This window comes from Trifolium pratense, linkage group LG4, assembly GCF_020283565.1.
Source record: "Trifolium pratense cultivar HEN17-A07 linkage group LG4, ARS_RC_1.1, whole genome shotgun sequence".
In the NCBI taxonomy this organism is placed as follows: Eukaryota; Viridiplantae; Streptophyta; class Magnoliopsida; order Fabales; family Fabaceae; genus Trifolium; species Trifolium pratense.
In genome coordinates, this window is record NC_060062.1 from 16,676,916 (window position 1) to 16,693,941 (window position 17,026).

General features: G+C 33.5%; 1 protein-coding gene across 3 annotated transcripts; it reads left to right on the forward strand.

Moving 5' to 3' along the window:
- The first annotated feature begins 1,044 nt into the window (after window positions 1–1,044).
- LOC123919891 (DNA ligase 1-like) lies at window positions 1,045–8,281 on the forward strand. Of its 3 annotated transcripts, XM_045971914.1 has the most exons (17): window positions 1,045–1,900; window positions 1,994–2,110; window positions 3,181–3,282; window positions 3,358–3,474; window positions 3,603–3,833; window positions 3,918–4,012; window positions 4,883–4,970; window positions 5,388–5,519; window positions 5,841–5,953; window positions 6,255–6,356; window positions 6,760–6,821; window positions 6,953–7,024; window positions 7,106–7,179; window positions 7,266–7,322; window positions 7,455–7,532; window positions 7,671–7,748; window positions 7,874–8,281. In XM_045971914.1, exons 1-17 carry the CDS (start codon window positions 1,172–1,174, stop codon window positions 7,943–7,945), a joined length of 2,319 nt encoding a protein of 772 aa, XP_045827870.1. In that variant the 5' UTR covers window positions 1,045–1,171; the 3' UTR covers window positions 7,946–8,281. The 3 variants fall into 3 exon arrangements, 2 of the variants coding, with proteins under 2 accessions (XP_045827870.1, XP_045827869.1); XM_045971913.1 differs by having other exon boundaries at window positions 1,083–1,900; window positions 3,603–4,012; XR_006813353.1 differs by lacking the exons at window positions 7,671–7,748; window positions 7,874–8,281 and having other exon boundaries at window positions 1,112–1,900; window positions 6,953–7,019.
- The last annotated feature ends 8,745 nt before the right edge of the window (window positions 8,282–17,026 follow it).

Genomic DNA, 17,026 nt, shown 5'->3' on the forward strand with positions numbered 1-17,026 from the left:
ATGGTGTTATTTTCTTAAGTTTTTGCCTAAGAGGCTTAACCACGAAAAGTTTTACCGCGAACATAAAGGACCCTGGTTAGATACTAAAAGTTTTTCAGGGAAGGATAATGTGGATAGGGTCAGTTAGTCAGATGATTTCTTTGATGTGTGTTGGAAACAACTTGAATTTCCAAAGGAGCTAACATGATATGGTGGTATTGTGCTTCAAATTTGTGACTACCTGAGAATAGTTGGCATCGACCAACATCTCAGACTGCAAGCTTAAGCTTAAGTCATACCAAACTTTTTAAATAAACAAGATTAAGACTTAAAAAAAATATTTAGCTAAAATGATTATACTTCTGACAACAAAGAAAATCTTGAACCCCTATAAAGTCAACATACTTAAGTAAGTATGAATAATTTATTTTTATAAATTTTACAAACTTTCGATTTTGGTCCTAGCCAAATTGAGCAAAGTCGGCCACTTCGCGATATTGTGCCAATTTCAGTTTTAAACTACTGTAGACTTGTTTTTGATCAAATCAGTGCACATGTGTCAAGTGACTCATATGCCACATCAACATATGTGACAAGCCATTCTATGTTGTAGGACGTTGCAAAAGAACTGTCTGATTTTAAATTGACAAATGACGACTGAGATTTAATTTTTGTTTAATTTTTTTACATGTAATTAGAACCGTTTGATTTCTTAACAATGACTGAGATTTCTTGCTAAATCAAATCGTGTGGTGCTGCTGCTACAAAAAATCATAATTCAAGAGAGTTGCTAGAGTTGCTAGCACCCTTAGTGACCTAAATTCACTATTGTAGTGAATTCACACAATTTGATGTAATAGTGAATCTCACCATACTTCAATCTAAATATTTTTTGTTTTTGTGAAGTAGTTTAGTGGGCTAGAAATTCCAACTTTAAGGGGATAAGTGAGATGATCAGGGTTTGAACTTCATCCCCCTACATATATAATGTAAAGTCCTACCAATTGAGTTAAGAATTCTAAACGTACAATCTTAATTTTATACCATATAAAATCCCAACTATTCATTTTTAATCGGAGGATTCAAATGTGTTGAGGCAATAACATGTTAAATCTCATCCTAGTCCCCGAAACTCTATGTTCCCGCCAATTACATCCCGGCAACACCACTCCGTCTTCTATCATCTTCAACTATGTTCGCATTACATTTCAAACCGTATTTTTCTCTTCCGCCGTTATTATTCCGCATTTCCGTTAACACTTCTTCTTCCAATTTAACATTTCCTCTCTCACTAACCCCTCGCCGTAAAATGTCAAAGCCACCACCTTCCGCCTTCGACAAACTCATGTCCGGTGCACGCGCCGCCGCAGCCAAGAAGAAACCACCACCTTCTTCCTCATCTCCCAAGAAACGAAAATCCCCTCCCCCTCCTCCTTCTCCATCTCCATCTCCACTCTCCCCTCCCGCTCAAAACCCTAACAACAATCTCAAAACCCTAGAAACCGTTGAAACTGTTGAACCACCGAACAAGATCCGCAACACTTCATCTTCTTCCAAGGGGATAATTTCCGAATTGAAGGAGCTAATTCCACAGCTGAAGAAGAAACCGCCGAGTTTCGATCCAAGTTCGGTCGTTTGCTGGGAGAAAAACAAACCTGTGCCGTTTTTGTTCCTTTGTTTGGCGTTTGATATGATTAACGAAGAGAGTGGGAGGATTGTGAAAACTGACATTGTGTGTAATCTGTTGAGGACGGTGATATACACTACACCGGAGGATCTTGTGCCGGTTGTTTATCTTTCTGCTAATAGAATTGCTCCGGCTCACGAAGGGTTAGAATTGGGAATTGGCGATGCTTCTATTATTAAGGCTCTCGCTGAGGCGTGTGGAAGGACTGAGCAGCAGATTAGGATTCAGTACAAGGTTTTTGTTGTACAAAATTTTAGATTATTGTTGATTAAGTATAAGGGTTAGAATTTAGGAAGCTGTTAATTTTGTTTGTTTTGTTGTTAACAGGAAAAAGGTGACTTAGGTTTAGTTGCGAAAGCTAGCCGTTCTTCACAGTCTATGATGCGGAAGCCTGAACCTTTGACTATTAGGAAGGTTTTCAAGACATTTCATCTTATTGCTAAGGTATTTTACTGTCAGTTTTGGAGGTAAAGTTGTTTAGTTCTGTTTACAGAAGTTTAATCTTTATCAAATGTTTCAGTCCTTTTGAAGACTTTGACTGTTTATCTGTTCGCCTGATCTGATAGGAATGAGAATGGGCCTGTAATTAAAGAAAGGGATGTGTTGGTTAACAAAAAGAATGTTGAGCCCAAAGTGTGGCGTGTGTATGAGAGGAGGGTTAAGAAAGGAGTCGCAAAGAAAGTGTGACGAGCTGATGAGGCAGTTTGTTAGGCTATCCCCTCAATAAATATCATCGTGGAAATTAGTTATGATCACTGGGTTATTTTTGTTATCACCTTTATGATTAGGTAGTAAGAGATGCTTGTTTCTCTACTGAGGAGCTTTGCTCTGGTTTTGTATTCAGTTTCCTTTCATCATATAGTATATAATAAAACTCTTTCCATACCTTTATTTGATCTCTACTGTATCAATACCCATCACTACTATAAGTTTATCTGACTTCTAATTATACTGCATGCACCAAATGAATGTGTATGAGAGGGTTACATTTGTTATAGATTACTAAATTAATGTTTATTTGACTTTTAATGATAGATTTTTAATTATGCCTTTTTGCTAAAAGCTAAGGCAGTAAGGCTTAACAATTTTTTTGCTGGATGTTAGTTTCTGTTGTTTAAATATGTTGTTCTGTGATTGTATTTATGTTGGAAGTTCATACGCATGGTCTGTTTCCTATAAAGATAAGAAAAGATGAAATACCAACATGGTGTTGGGAGAGTTGGCGACATGATTCTCCCCCAGGAAAAGAACCCGGGTTCGATTCCTTGAGTCCCCAATCCTAGTAAAAAAAAAGTTCTGCTGCCGACTCCAAGATTAGTCCCATAGCGACCCCGAAAGACCTACAGCCATGGGGATACCTTGGGACTTGGGGTGCCTAATGGGGGTCAAAGATCCTAATTACGGTGGATTTGCAAAAATGAAAAGAAAAGATGAATTTGTTGGAATTTGGAACAATTTTTAGATGAGAGTTAGAGTTTGCTACTGATTTTCCCTTATTTTCTAAATGTTTGAAGGAATCTGGAAAAGACAGTCAAGAGAAGAAAAAGAATCACATAAAGTCACTTCTTGTTGCTGCAACTGATTGTGAACCTCTATATATAATCCGTTTGCTACAGGTTACAATTCTTCTGTTATTCAAATAATCTGGTGGGTTTACTTCTCTGTGTTAATTACTTGGATTTGTTTTCCAGGCAAAATTGCGAATTGGATATGCCGAACAAACTCTCTTAGCTGCATTAGGCCAAGCTGCAGTATACACTGAAGAACATTCTAAACCGCCTCCAGAAATTAAGTCTCCATTTGAAGAGGTAAGCTAATCTTATGAAGTAGGGTGACCGATGATATGTGCTTTAGTTTTAAACCTAAGGTATCAGTGAATTATAATGATGATTCCAACTTTTTTCTTTTTTATGTATGTGTTTCCATTTTGCATCAGGCTGCAATGATTGTTAAAAAAGTTTATTCTGTTCTTCCTGATTATGACAAAATTGTGGCTGCACTCCTTACGGATGGTGTATGGGAACTTCCAAAGAAGTGTGATTTTACTCCTGGTGTTCCGGTTGGGCCTATGCTGTCAAAAGCAACCAAGGGTGTATCTGAAATTCTAAATAAATTTCAGGATGTAGAGTTTACGTGTGAGTACAAATATGATGGAGAGCGTGCTCAGGTGATGCTTCATGGTCATATATTCCATCAGAAATGCACGGATTATGATACTTATTATGCAATAACATTAGTTGTATTGAGACAGATACATTACATGGAGAATGGCTCGGTGGAGATTTACAGTAGAAATGCTGAAAGGAACACTGGGAAGTTTCCTGATGTTGTTGCTGCAGTTTCAAGGTAAAAAATATCAAACTGAGTTGTGAATATTATGTTCGAGGTCTCACAGCATCTTTTCGTGCCAATTATGAACATTTTCCAAACAACTTGAAACTGCATTTAACAAACTGTTGAAGTTTTGGGGTTTAATCTTTTAAATATATAAGGAGGAAATATAATTTCCGGAATAACAAAATTATATTGACATGCTGTGAATGATACATTGGATGTTTCATCAGGTTATGATATATATAAGGAAAATATAGAAACCAATGGCAAGAGGTAGTATAAGATACTCTAATATGTTTTATGATAGAATATTGTTGCCTTGAGATATTTTCAATTTATTTTTGTAGTCCTCCTTAAAGTAAAGCTCACTGAGCTATAAAAAGAAAAGTGTATATGGACTCGACAAAACATGATTGAAAGTCAACTCAGACTAAAATTGCAGGGAGATCATGGCTACACTGTATTTGGGATACATATATATTATGGGTCGTCAGATTTTATGCATGTTTGGTAAAAGAAAAGAATCATATAAAGAGATTGTGATACTAGAGTTTCAGAGAGAAACTCGGCAGTGGATTTGTGACATGAACAGATAATATAGGATGGTACTATAGTAGTGATACTATATTGAAATTGTAGTGTTTAGTCATTTAGATGCAAAGGGAGGAATTTAATACTCTGAATAATAAAATCAACATTGAAAAATCAACATTGATATTAATGATATGTTAGTGTTTGATGTCATGTTGAGAGATTGGACTCCTAGTTTTTCAAATATTCTAACAGAAAAAAACTCTTGATATATTGAAACAACTATACCGGTTGCTTTCCAATTCAATTTTTTCAACACTATGGTTCTTGATATTTGCTGTCAATGAACAGGCTAAAGAAACCAACAGTATCATCTTTTATCCTTGATTGTGAACTCGTTGCATATGATCGTGCAAAACAGAGAATCCTTCCATTCCAGGTAATCTCATTGCATATGCTGGTCCTTTATTTTTAAGGGTGCCAATACATCATTTAATTATAGTCTGAAAACATATATATTGTCAGGCGATCAAAATGAAATCCTTTTGATCCAAGACTTTGGGTTCAAGTGGTTAATGAGCTCCCCATAGGACGAATCGTTCGGGAGAACCTTAGTTCAATTTCTGGTGCGAACAATTCTTGGTCAGATTTTCCTTATCTCGAGGCCGAACTTTGGATTGCCGGGGCCCTATTCCCCCGGAAACCAGAGGGTTAATACAAAAAAAATAAAATGAAATCCTTTTCTAATTAATGTCTTTGCTGTTTTACCTATTTTGGTGATGCAGCTTTCGGATTTCTGATATTGTTTGTGGGTATTTGAGAATAATAATGTTATAACAACGTTATTTCTTGACAGGTGCTTAGTACTCGAGCCCGCAAAAATGTAGCAATAAGTGACATAAAGGTTGATGTTTGCGTATTTGCTTTTGACTTGTTGCACCTTAATGGCCAAGCACTTCTTCAGGAAAACCTTAAAATCCGTAGAAAGGTAACACCTTCTACCTTTGCATTGCCAATAGTTTCATTTTATTATTTTTCTTTATTAAATAGTTGAATCCATGATAGAGTTGGCTGAGAAGTGGAAATGCAATAATTTCTAGTTAGGTAACACGAGATTGGATCATGCAGTTTTGTTAGTTTGCTAGGGAAGCAGGCCAATTGAATCTCTTTTATATGTGACTGTATTTATCATTTGTTAGTCTTGAGAAATAATTTTCGTTTGTATATCATGTGTCTGAAACGAGCTATCTTCTCATTTTTATATACTTAAGAACTATATGTTGACAAGGGACTAATTCTTTATCTTCAGCATCTCTACGCCTCTTTTGAGGTAGAGTCTGGATTCTTTCAGTTTGCGACATCAACGACATCAAATGATGTTGAGGAGATACAAAAATTTCTTGACCAAGCTATTGATGCAAGGTTTTTTAAATTCTTCTAGTTAATTTAAATTAATGTAGATATAAATTTCCCGATTTCAGTGAAAGTATATGGCACCATTTCTGCCTAATTTAGTTGTCTTCATGTCATTATACTTTTTTCAAAAACAATTGATAAATATATGTCATTCTCTTTAATTGTCTTCATGTCGTTATACTTTTATCAGAAACATTTGATAGGCATTGTATATATAATTTACAGTTCTTCCAACTTTGGTTTCTCGCTTAACAATTTGAGCAATAATTTTTATCATTTAACATTTACGTTATCACTTGTTTTTTAGTTGTGAGGGATTAATCATTAAAACATTACATGAAGACGCCACATATGAACCCTCCAAGCGGTCGCTCAACTGGCTGAAACTGAAGAAAGATTATATGGACAAGTAAGGACATGATATCAATTTTTCTCATAGTAAATCATCGAAATTGTAAGGGTGGATCAATTTAGTCCCTCAAATTTACGAAATAGTTAGTCCTTAATTTAAATTAAAGAACGTCAATCAATTTAGTCCCTTTATCAAAATATTTCTTTAGTAAACATCTATCAAAACTAGTTAAAGACCTATATATTGACTGGAATAATCTCTTGGTGCATCAAGACAAAAATAAAACCTTTGAAATTGTGGGCAACAATTTTGAAATAGGACTAAATTGATTGATGTTGTTCAATTTAAGGGACTAAATTGACCATGTTGCACAGTTTCAAAGACTAAAATGTTGATTTACTCATTTTTCGTATTTCACTTTTGTATTAATGTGGCTCTAAATTATATCTCTACTTTGCAGTATAGGGGACTCCCTGGATTTGGTACCTATTGGTGCTTTCCATGGTCGTGGTAAACGCACAGGTGATTATGAATCAAACTCTTTAACGTGGTGATGCCTATTTTTGTTACTCTTTTATCATTTTTAGGTGCCGTTAATGTAATCCTTTAGCTCAAAGTGGTCTGAAATGAATTAGTGACATAATGTCTTGTAGGAGTGTATGGTGCTTATCTCGTTGCTTGCTATGACAAAGAGAACGAAGAATTTCAAAGTATTGTCAAGTTAGGTGAGCGTTTTATGTTGTATAGAGTTCTTTTGTTTATTAAACTTACTTTTCTCACTTATTCTTTATGTTATTGTTTGTTAGCAACTGGATTCACAGAAGAGGAGCTTGAAGAACGTTCTGCTATCCTTCGCTCTAAAATTATTCCCAAACCAAAGGTCCTTGGCTCTTGTTTCTCTCTGAACTTTTTCTGAAGCCCGCTCAATATTTTATGAACTAATTTAACCCTTATCCTTCGTTTCAGGCATATTATAAATGTGGAGAATCAATCAATCCTGATGTCTGGTTTGAAGATAGTGAGGTAACAAAATTCTTGACTAGTGAATTGGCATGATTTTTGCATATGCCTTGTTATTTTTTGTCGTTTATTATTTTTATCCAATAAAATTGGACTCTGCTCAGAAGCAATTATATATTTTCTTATTTCATTTAGGTGTGGGAGGTGAAAGCTGCAGATCTGACCATTAGCCCTGTTTACCGAGCTGCAGTGGGCATAGTAGATTCCAATAAGGTATTAGAAAAAATATAATTGATGACACAAGTGTCTCAATTTACTTTAGAATTAGTCTCTTAGCATTGTTTAGTTGAATAATGATAGCTTTTATCTTCTATTGGTGGTACTCTTACATTTTCTAATTTCTAACTAAAGGGCATATCTCTTCGGTTTCCACGTTTTGTTCGAGTTCGGCCTGACAAAACTCCTGACCAGGCCACTCCGTCTGAGCAGGTAAACTACATTACACTCTTTCATTATCCGACTATACACAATATAATAGAAGATTGTGAAAGAGTATTGGAGGACATAAAATTGAATTATTGGGTTATTCTTTAACCACTTTTTTCTTCTTTCAGATTGCTGAAATGTATAATAAGCAAAAACACAACCAGACCAACAACCAGGATGACGATGAAGATGATGATTAAGGGAAAAAGTATAATAAGTAAACGTTTAGATCTATGAATGGGTACTCCAAAAATGGAGAAGTACATGCACCGAGTATGTACCGGTACCAGGTACGCGTATGGCACTCGTTGGGTACTGACTGATCTGTAGCCGTTTTTATTTGGTTGATTTGGGGTGGGGAATACCGTAAAAATGTATCAGTGGTAGAAAAATCTCTTAAAATATTTTGATTTTTTATTATATTTCAATTATCTACCTCGCTTTTGATGAAAATAATGGAGACAATGGACAAAAAAAAGGTAAATTTCCGAAATATGATGATAGTAATTGACTTGAAAAATAATTTTGATATTTCATATTAACGTAACCCCTTAATTTTTTTTTAAAATGCCGTATTTCGTACCGTTACCCGCACCAGTAGCGGGTACCCTACCCGTACCTATGCAACCTAGGCTTAGATGCTTCTTTACCTTCATGCATATAGGTCAGTGAACATAACTGCTTATTCAACATGATTGGGAATTTTACCGCAAGGGTTATCAAAATTAGGAATATGATATATGGATAATTGCAAATTGATTATTCATTCAAAGGTAAAATTGATAGATGAGAATCCAATTTAAGTTGGTGTTCTTAGTACATAAAAAGAAAGGGAAAGATAAAAGAAGACTAAGTCTAAGACTTAAGTCATTACTTTACTAGAGAGTACCAAAGAGAGAGACGAGATACTTCATCAATTTTCTTCATACTCACTGATTCTCATTTCACTATTTATGCACAATCCAAGGTTCCTTGATTTTAGGATCACCAGCCATGTGTCCATTTACCTCAACCAACTATATTATGCCAAGTGTGTCCATTTATCTCAACCAACTATATTATGCCAAGTGTATTTCTTCATATGCTTTTGAATCATAACATTACTCCCCCCATTAAAATCAACCTTGTCCTCAAGGTTGAAGTTAAGACAATATTGTTGGATGATAATCGCAATCTTCTAAGTGGCGCCCAATTCAAGTAGTCTTTCCATTGAACGAGATAACGTCCTCCTGGATCCCATTGTTGGAATTGTGAGCATCCCAATTCTTGCTGTGCTTGATCCATGATGCTTGTTTATAACACAAAACACTTCTCCCTTTGCTCATGAGTGACGTAACAGTACCAAATAGCTTGCCCTCAACACTCTCAAAGTATATGCGAGTCCACTCTCTAATGGAATAACAGAGAGGAAGTGGATTAACACTTTCTTCTAGCTTCCCAGCTGCTCTTTTGCACAAGCCTAAAGTAGGAGTTCCCAAGTAATTTGAGCCTGAGATACTCTTAAGAAGCGCCACACGCATGTCATAGATGTTAGTCTTGCTAAAGTGGAAGCATTGATTGTTCATGTACCCTTGAAAATAAGAAGTAATAACCCAATATAGCAATCTTATTCTTGCAATAACAGCATAAAATTCATCCTTGGATAAGATGCAACTAGATTTAAGATTATGGCACATTATAAGAGACACTACAAGTTAAACTATCCATGTGGTTACTATACTCTCTCTTACCACTTGTTATAGTTTGATTGTGTATACTTGCACATGTTTCAAGTGAACAATAGAACATTTTAATATTGATCCCTACAAGTTTTTTTTTTTTTTTTGTTTAGTTAAGTCCTTGCACTTTGTAGAAAATTTGCTTTAAGTTCGTGCTGTTAGTTTCCCGTTAAAAAAGAGAGTAAAACTAACATAGTGCTACGTGGTCCAATCATGTCATACCACGTCACTCAAAGTAAAATAGATTTTATACATATTCAATTAAATTAAACAAGTGAGAGTGTGACATCGTGAATACTCAACAAGTATCAAGAAAACAAAGGAAGAGTGCAAAAGAATGCACCAAAGTGTTTATGCAATGAGCTTTTTCGGTGTTAAGTATACATTTATGGATCTTAGGATGTTTTGCATGAAGATAATCACTTTCGCTAAGGTAAACAAATGTGTTATTTTATGAATACACATGATGACAGGAATTTATATGATGTTTTTAGGTACTTTTTAGGATAGTTTTTAATGTTTTTAAATTAGTTTGAAGACCAAATGCAAGCAAAAATCTAAAATTATCAAGTTATTTGACCAACAAGCAAGAATAGAAGAAAATGCATAAAAAAGGGCAAAAAAGGAAGAAATCGGCAGAACCTATCGTACCACGATGGAACTCATCGCACCACGATGGCAGGAGATATATTTGAAGAAAATCTGTGTACTACTTAAGCAAGAAACAAAACCCATTGCGCTACAATGAATTCCATCGCACCACGATGACAATTTTTGAAGTCATCGTGGCACGATGAGCCACGATGTGCCACAATGGAAAAGCCCAAATCCACTAAAAAAAACTATAAATAGAGTTTTTCTCCTTCATAATTATTCATTTAGAAACATTTAGAAATACTCAAGAGTTGGGAGAACTCTAAGGAGCAAGGGATGAGAAATAAGGAGGGCTAAGGAACTCTCAAGGGAAGGTATATCTCTCTCACCATAGGGAGAGGAAACTTCCTCAGCAAGGCATAAAGGTTATTTTTATGCATTTTTTCTTTATTGTTTAATATGCCTATTAATAGCTAAATATCTTTAGGTTAGGTTGAGTAAATGAACTCCTCTATGAATGTTTGATGCTATGTAATTTGGTTTGCAAAAGTTTATATTATTATTATTCAATTTATTATCTTTTATTATCTTGCTTTATTCATAATATCAACCATATTAATGAATGGACCCATATGATTGATGTGATCTCGTGACAAACACTAAAATCCCGAACTAAAAAGATAATATAACTAGCCCGGTAGTACAACTACTTGAGGTTAGGAGTTCTAAGGATTAAAAGTTACACTATTGTTAAATTCTACATGTTTACGACTATTTAATCACGATAAGTCTAACGTTGAGACCATAGTAAGGGTAATTCATGACAACATGGGTTTGCTTATTACGATTAACAATAGCGTCTTCAATTGCAACAGGGCAAGGGATGCGAGAGCAACCTTACCACTTAAAAATTAATCCGACAGATAATAAAAAGATTAATTAATGATATAACACCAAGTTACCAAAAAGGAGTAGCGGAGGGATTCGAAAGCACTTAATCTAGTTTTCTCACCTTAATTCTAAAAACCTATTTAATTTCTGTTATGAATCAAAGCTATTTTCAAAAATTAGAGTGAATGCAAAACTATCTAAATTCCTAAACAAGATTAGTAGTTTTGGCACGATCCCTGTGGAGACGAATCCTTATTATAAATATTATTACTTGATGACAGACTGGCACTTGTCAGACCGTAGTCAACACATGAATGCATCAATGGGATATTCACAAGTGTTCTACATTGGACTTGAAGCCCAATAACTGATGAGGCCCATCTCGCTTCTAACGAACTCGGTCCAAATCACACGAAGGCCCAAACTCCTTCTCTTGTCCAACGGCCAAGGAAGCAATGCTTTCGCTTTGTTTGTTTGAAAAAAGTTTTGAGACAGAGTTAGATAGTAGAAGACTAAAGATAAAAGAAAGAGTTCAAGATGATAAAAATAAGTTAAGTGCTTTCGAATCCCTCCCCTATTTATGCTTGGTAACTAACGCTATATCTGCTCACTATTGAAGCATTATCTAGAGATTAATTTCTATTAAAGTAAGCCTAGTATAACTATACTTACTTCTATTGTAATCTGTTTAGGTCGAACCAATCAAACTAGGTTTAGCCTTCGTTATTTCGTGTCTTTACCCTTAACGAGTTCAGCCTTTAAATGGGCGTCCTTACCTTTAGAGGTTCCTAATTTAACAAGTTCTTTAGCGTAACTGGTTCCCTAATATCAGTACAGAATTTAACTATGTGTAATTCTTAATCTCAAACCTAACCGCAGATATTGAATTTAATGGTCTCATATAAGTAGGTTATATTATCTCTTTGTTTCCGAAGTCTTAGATGTGTCACGATATCCACTTCAACCCTAATTACTAACAGAATATGCGCGCGTTCATATATGCTAGTGTATAAAACGATAAATACAGATACTAACATATAATAAATGAATAGCAATTTGTAAATAGACTTGGAAAATAACCAGATTACATGTCTCAAGCAGTCCTAGGGGAGTTCATCTACTTTCCCTATCCTAAAGGACTTAGCTACTATTAAGCATATTGAACAATAAAGAAAACATGCATAAAAATAACCTCGATTCTTTGCGGAGGAAGTTTCGTCTCCCTATGGTGGGGGAGAGTCTCCCTCTCTTGAGAGCTCTTTAGCCCTCCTTGCCTCCTCCTCCTTTGCTCCTTAGAGAGCTTATAGTTCTCTGAACTTCTGAATGAATAATTGTGAAGGAGGAGAGCTTTATTTATAGTTTTTCAGCTGAGACTTCTTCCTACGACCCATCGTATCCATCGTAGCCACGATGGCGTTCAAGTTCGCCTCATCGTGGCCACGATGGATCTTTTCGTGGTATGATGAAAGATTTGCTTCAGATATTCTTTGTTGTTAAACCACCTTTCATCGTGCTGCGATCAATCTTATCGTGGGTACGATAGTTTGTGCGTTTTCGGCCATGTTTGCTTGTCATCGTGGCCACGATGTAATCCATCGTAGCCATGATGGCGTCCATAATTTGATTTTTTGCTTCAACGCGAAAGTTGCAGCTCTTTGTCTTAGCTTTCCAACGCATGGTCACAGTCCTCGATCTGACAATCATAGCTCAAGTTATGGCATTTTTGGTACGATGTGGTATTTCTTCATTGTTCTACGATGGCCATCCATCGTAAGTACGATGGCTTCTTCAATTTCTTCATTTTCTACCATTTTTTGTGCATTTTCCACTTTTCTTCAGTCTTGGTTAAGTAACTTCGTAAATTTAGGTATTTGTTTGCATTTGGTCTTCAATTATTACTAAAACTACTCTAAAATAATACTAAAAACATCATATAATTAACTGTCATCAAGGATATATACAATTAAAAAAAGGCAATTAAAAATGTATTGAAAAAGAAAGTAATTAAAATTGTATTGAAATTAAAAGAACAATTCTTTTGAAACAATTTATCTTGTAAATGTTACAATTTTTATGAACATATAGATATAGTTTGCTAATTATAATGCCTTTCTTTGTTGAATACTCAATTTCTTAAACTTTATGAATATGTGACCAATAAGTGTAATTTTTTTTCTTAATTACACTTTTTGAAATTCTGGTATCACTGGAATGATGTTTCCTCAGATGTCCCAACAATTACTTTATGAATAATGTTGTACTTATTGTTGGCACATCTGACGACACATGTATAAAATGACAGGAAGTAAATAAATTGCACAGGAAATTGTTAACCCAGTTCAGCCAACTACCTACTCTGGGGGATACCAATCCAGGAAGGAAATCCACTAATAACTCTAGTTACTAAGACCTCAGCAAACCCTCGGTTTACGTCTTATAACCTCGACACTACTCATGCAACTTCTGCCTAGGAACTCTAAACATGAGATCTCATCTCACCTCCACTCAACCAACACAACCTGTGTTGTTCATACAATGTTGAATACAATGTGGTGACAATCACCGTGACAATACTTTACTCTTGCTTAAAAGCTTCGAGTAAATCACACATAGTTAACTCCGTACTTCAAAGCTTAGGAATAACCTTAAAACATACACAACAAACTCAGATCTTAAATTGTGTTATAGAATCCACAAGAAAGAATCACAATTTACAAATACAGACACTTTGACTCAATATATAAAACTCAAATGTATTTTTTTAATTTAGTTCAATAAGATAGTCTTGGTCTTGGTCTCAAATATATAGTGAGTTAGCACGCTCCACTTTCCTCAAAAAAAATAGGACGCTCCCCCAATCATAAAGATGATCTGATCCATTTTCAATCATCATCAAAGGTAGATCAAAACATTCTAAAAGTATTTGAATGACTTAGAAGATAAGATAAGTCAAACAGTTGTTCCATTAAGTCTGACTTATTTCAAGGACATCTGATCAGATCAAATCTTTATCAAAACGCGCTCCTATATGGATTTCCATATATAGCAGATGCTCATATTAAATGCGCGAGATTTCCTTAGCAAACAACTTGTTGTAACTAATGTTGAAACATTACCGTTTGGCCCAACTTATTTTAGACTTTTTACTCCTTAAAAGGAGAAGTCAGGCCAAACAATTTTTTTTAAAAGTACTTGATAATTATCAATTGTTTATTTTCATGTGTAAAATACATCAATTGGCAAAGCTAATATTTTTAACTTTTTCTGTGTAAAATTAGCTTTTCGGTGGTTCACCTCTTCGAATCCCACCAAAAGCAAATGCAAATCATATATTTTGTGATATTCACGGCCCTCATATGTAGGGGTGTGCATGGTTTAAAAACCACACCACACCAAACCATATTTATGGTTTTGGTTTATATCCAAAACCATTTTAATGAAAAATTGGTTATTTTGCAAAACTAATTTGGATATGGTTTATAATTGGTTCGGAACCAATTTATAACCGGTTTATAATAAAAAATAGGTTACTTATTTATAACTGATTCATCTTAAATTTTATTTTTTTTTTTATTTTTTTTTAAAAATGCATTATTATAACTTTTAATTCCTATATATTTAAACTTTTTTTTTTACAATAATTAAGCCAATATTTTTTTTTGTTTAATTGATTAAAAGAACATATTTAATAATTATTGTTTATAGAAAAAACATAATTTTTCTTTAATTTTATGAATTATTGGTTTATAATGAATTCATAAGAGTTTTTTTTTTCTAAGCCCAACATATTTCAAACTAAGCCCAAAAAAACAGATTTTCTTAAGCCCAAAATAATTAAAATATAGATTTTTTTTAAAAAAAAAATCATCAAAAATCTGTTTTTTATAATTATTTTTAAAATAAATAAATTTTGTTAAATAAAAAATAATTAAATATTAAAGGGTGGGTGACGGTGGCCGGCCGCCGGAGCGCCGCCGCCAACCACCGCGCCGGCCGCCGGAAAATCGCCGTCCACCACCGTCCACCGCCGGAGCTCCGCCGTGCCGGCCGCCGGTGGTCCGGCGTTGACCGCCGCGTTGACCAATTCCTCCACCACCTTATTAATTATTTATTTATTAAGTCATATGTGCACAGTGCACCATTATTTTTACTTTTATTGATCACAAGTCAAGTGCACTATTATTATAATAATTTTTTTTACTCATTATTATAATATTATTATTTTGAAAAATGCACAATTTATTAATTTTCACAGTCACAATAAAAGTATATACTACTATTATTTAAAACTAGAACTTTGACCCATGCGGTGCATGAGTCTAATTAGGTGTAATATGTAACAATAAAAAATAAAATACAAAAATTCTAAGAGCATTTTCAATAAGAGTAGTATAGGGAATTTCATTGACTAATTATTCTATATTTGTTTATGTGCTTATTTTATATTTTATATATTTTTTAAATAATTTTTGAACCCCATCGTTTTGTTTACTTATTAAAAAAAATTGCTGATAACTAAAGGTTAAAAAATTGATGATAATTAAAGGTTAAAAAAAATAATAAAGACGTAATCAAGAACATAAACTTAAGTAGACATCCATAAATAAATAAAAATTGTGATTAATTCCGCCGTTCAAATTTTTTGAAAAACAGGGTTAACATATTAGGATTCCTAAATTCTTTCATAATTGAAGCACATGTTTTAGCGGTTGAAAGGTTTTATTGTAAGTAAGAGATGCAGGTTCGATGACAAATCTGTATATTTTTAATATAAAGATGCAATAAAAAGAAAGAGAAAATGAGGGGAAAAAATTTGGTTTAGGGCTAGCTTATGTTAGCAAGCTTATAATATAAGAGATTATCGGTTTTTAATTGTTTAAATTGTGCAATGAAAATTGATGGTGCTTAATTGTCGTATGAAATCTTTCCTATGAAAGTTGATGGAGCTTAACACTTTGTGGACATAATTTAAATCACAATTGGTCTGCTAGTGCATATTATATCAATTGATCATCGGTTAATATTAAATCTGCAATATTAAAAACAAAATAATGAATGTGATTAGTGACATGACTATGGTTGTGTTTGGTTGTATTGCAAAAAAAATTGATTTAGTAGAATTGAGTTTGATAATAACTTTCCAAATTACACGTGATAATAACTTTCCAAATCTCACATGATAATTATTCTCTAAATTTATGATCCGGTAAAAAAAAAATCATTGATCAGGAAAGACATAAAAATATTTCGTGATGAATAATATAGTCAACAATAATTTTGATATGATATACTTTTAAAATTGATGGTGCTTATCAATTATTGCACATAATTTTAATCACAATTGGTATACTTGCCATAATGGTTGGAAATATTGGCTTGCATTGAAGGGTTGCGGGTTCGAATCCTAGTCAAGACAAAATTGTATTATTTTTTAATAAAAATTGCAAGATAAAATGGAGGGAAAACAGGGAAAACAAATTAGGGTTTAGAGTTTGCTTGTGTATACAAGCTTATAATATAAAAGATAATCAAATAAAATGTAGTACCATGTATAGTAGTATTTTTCTTCTTCAAACTACAAAATTATTCATTTCAATATATATATATATATAATGGATAAAATTAGACCGATAATGTTACGGCAACGTATTAACATTTTAACATTATAAAAAAATAACATTCTAACAAATATAAATTTTATAAAATATTTAATGAATTTAAAATTTATATTGTTAGATTATTTATATAAAATTTACGCAAATTTAAAATTATTTTATATGTTATTGAGACCTTCTAAAATTAAGAACTTATGCATTTTTATTGAATTTTTTTTTTTTATTTTTATGAATATCAATAACGTATCAAATGAATTTTCATTAATAAATATAGGATAATATTTTCATTAAAATATATAGCATAATTACATATGAAATTATGAATAAAAGGCGCAAACGGTTAAATGGCAAAACTAATTCTCTTAAAAACAAGATTCATAGTTTTAGGGGATACAACATTGCTATCAAATTGTTTTAGATTTGTGTAAATTTTTACATAAATGATCTAAATAATATATACTTA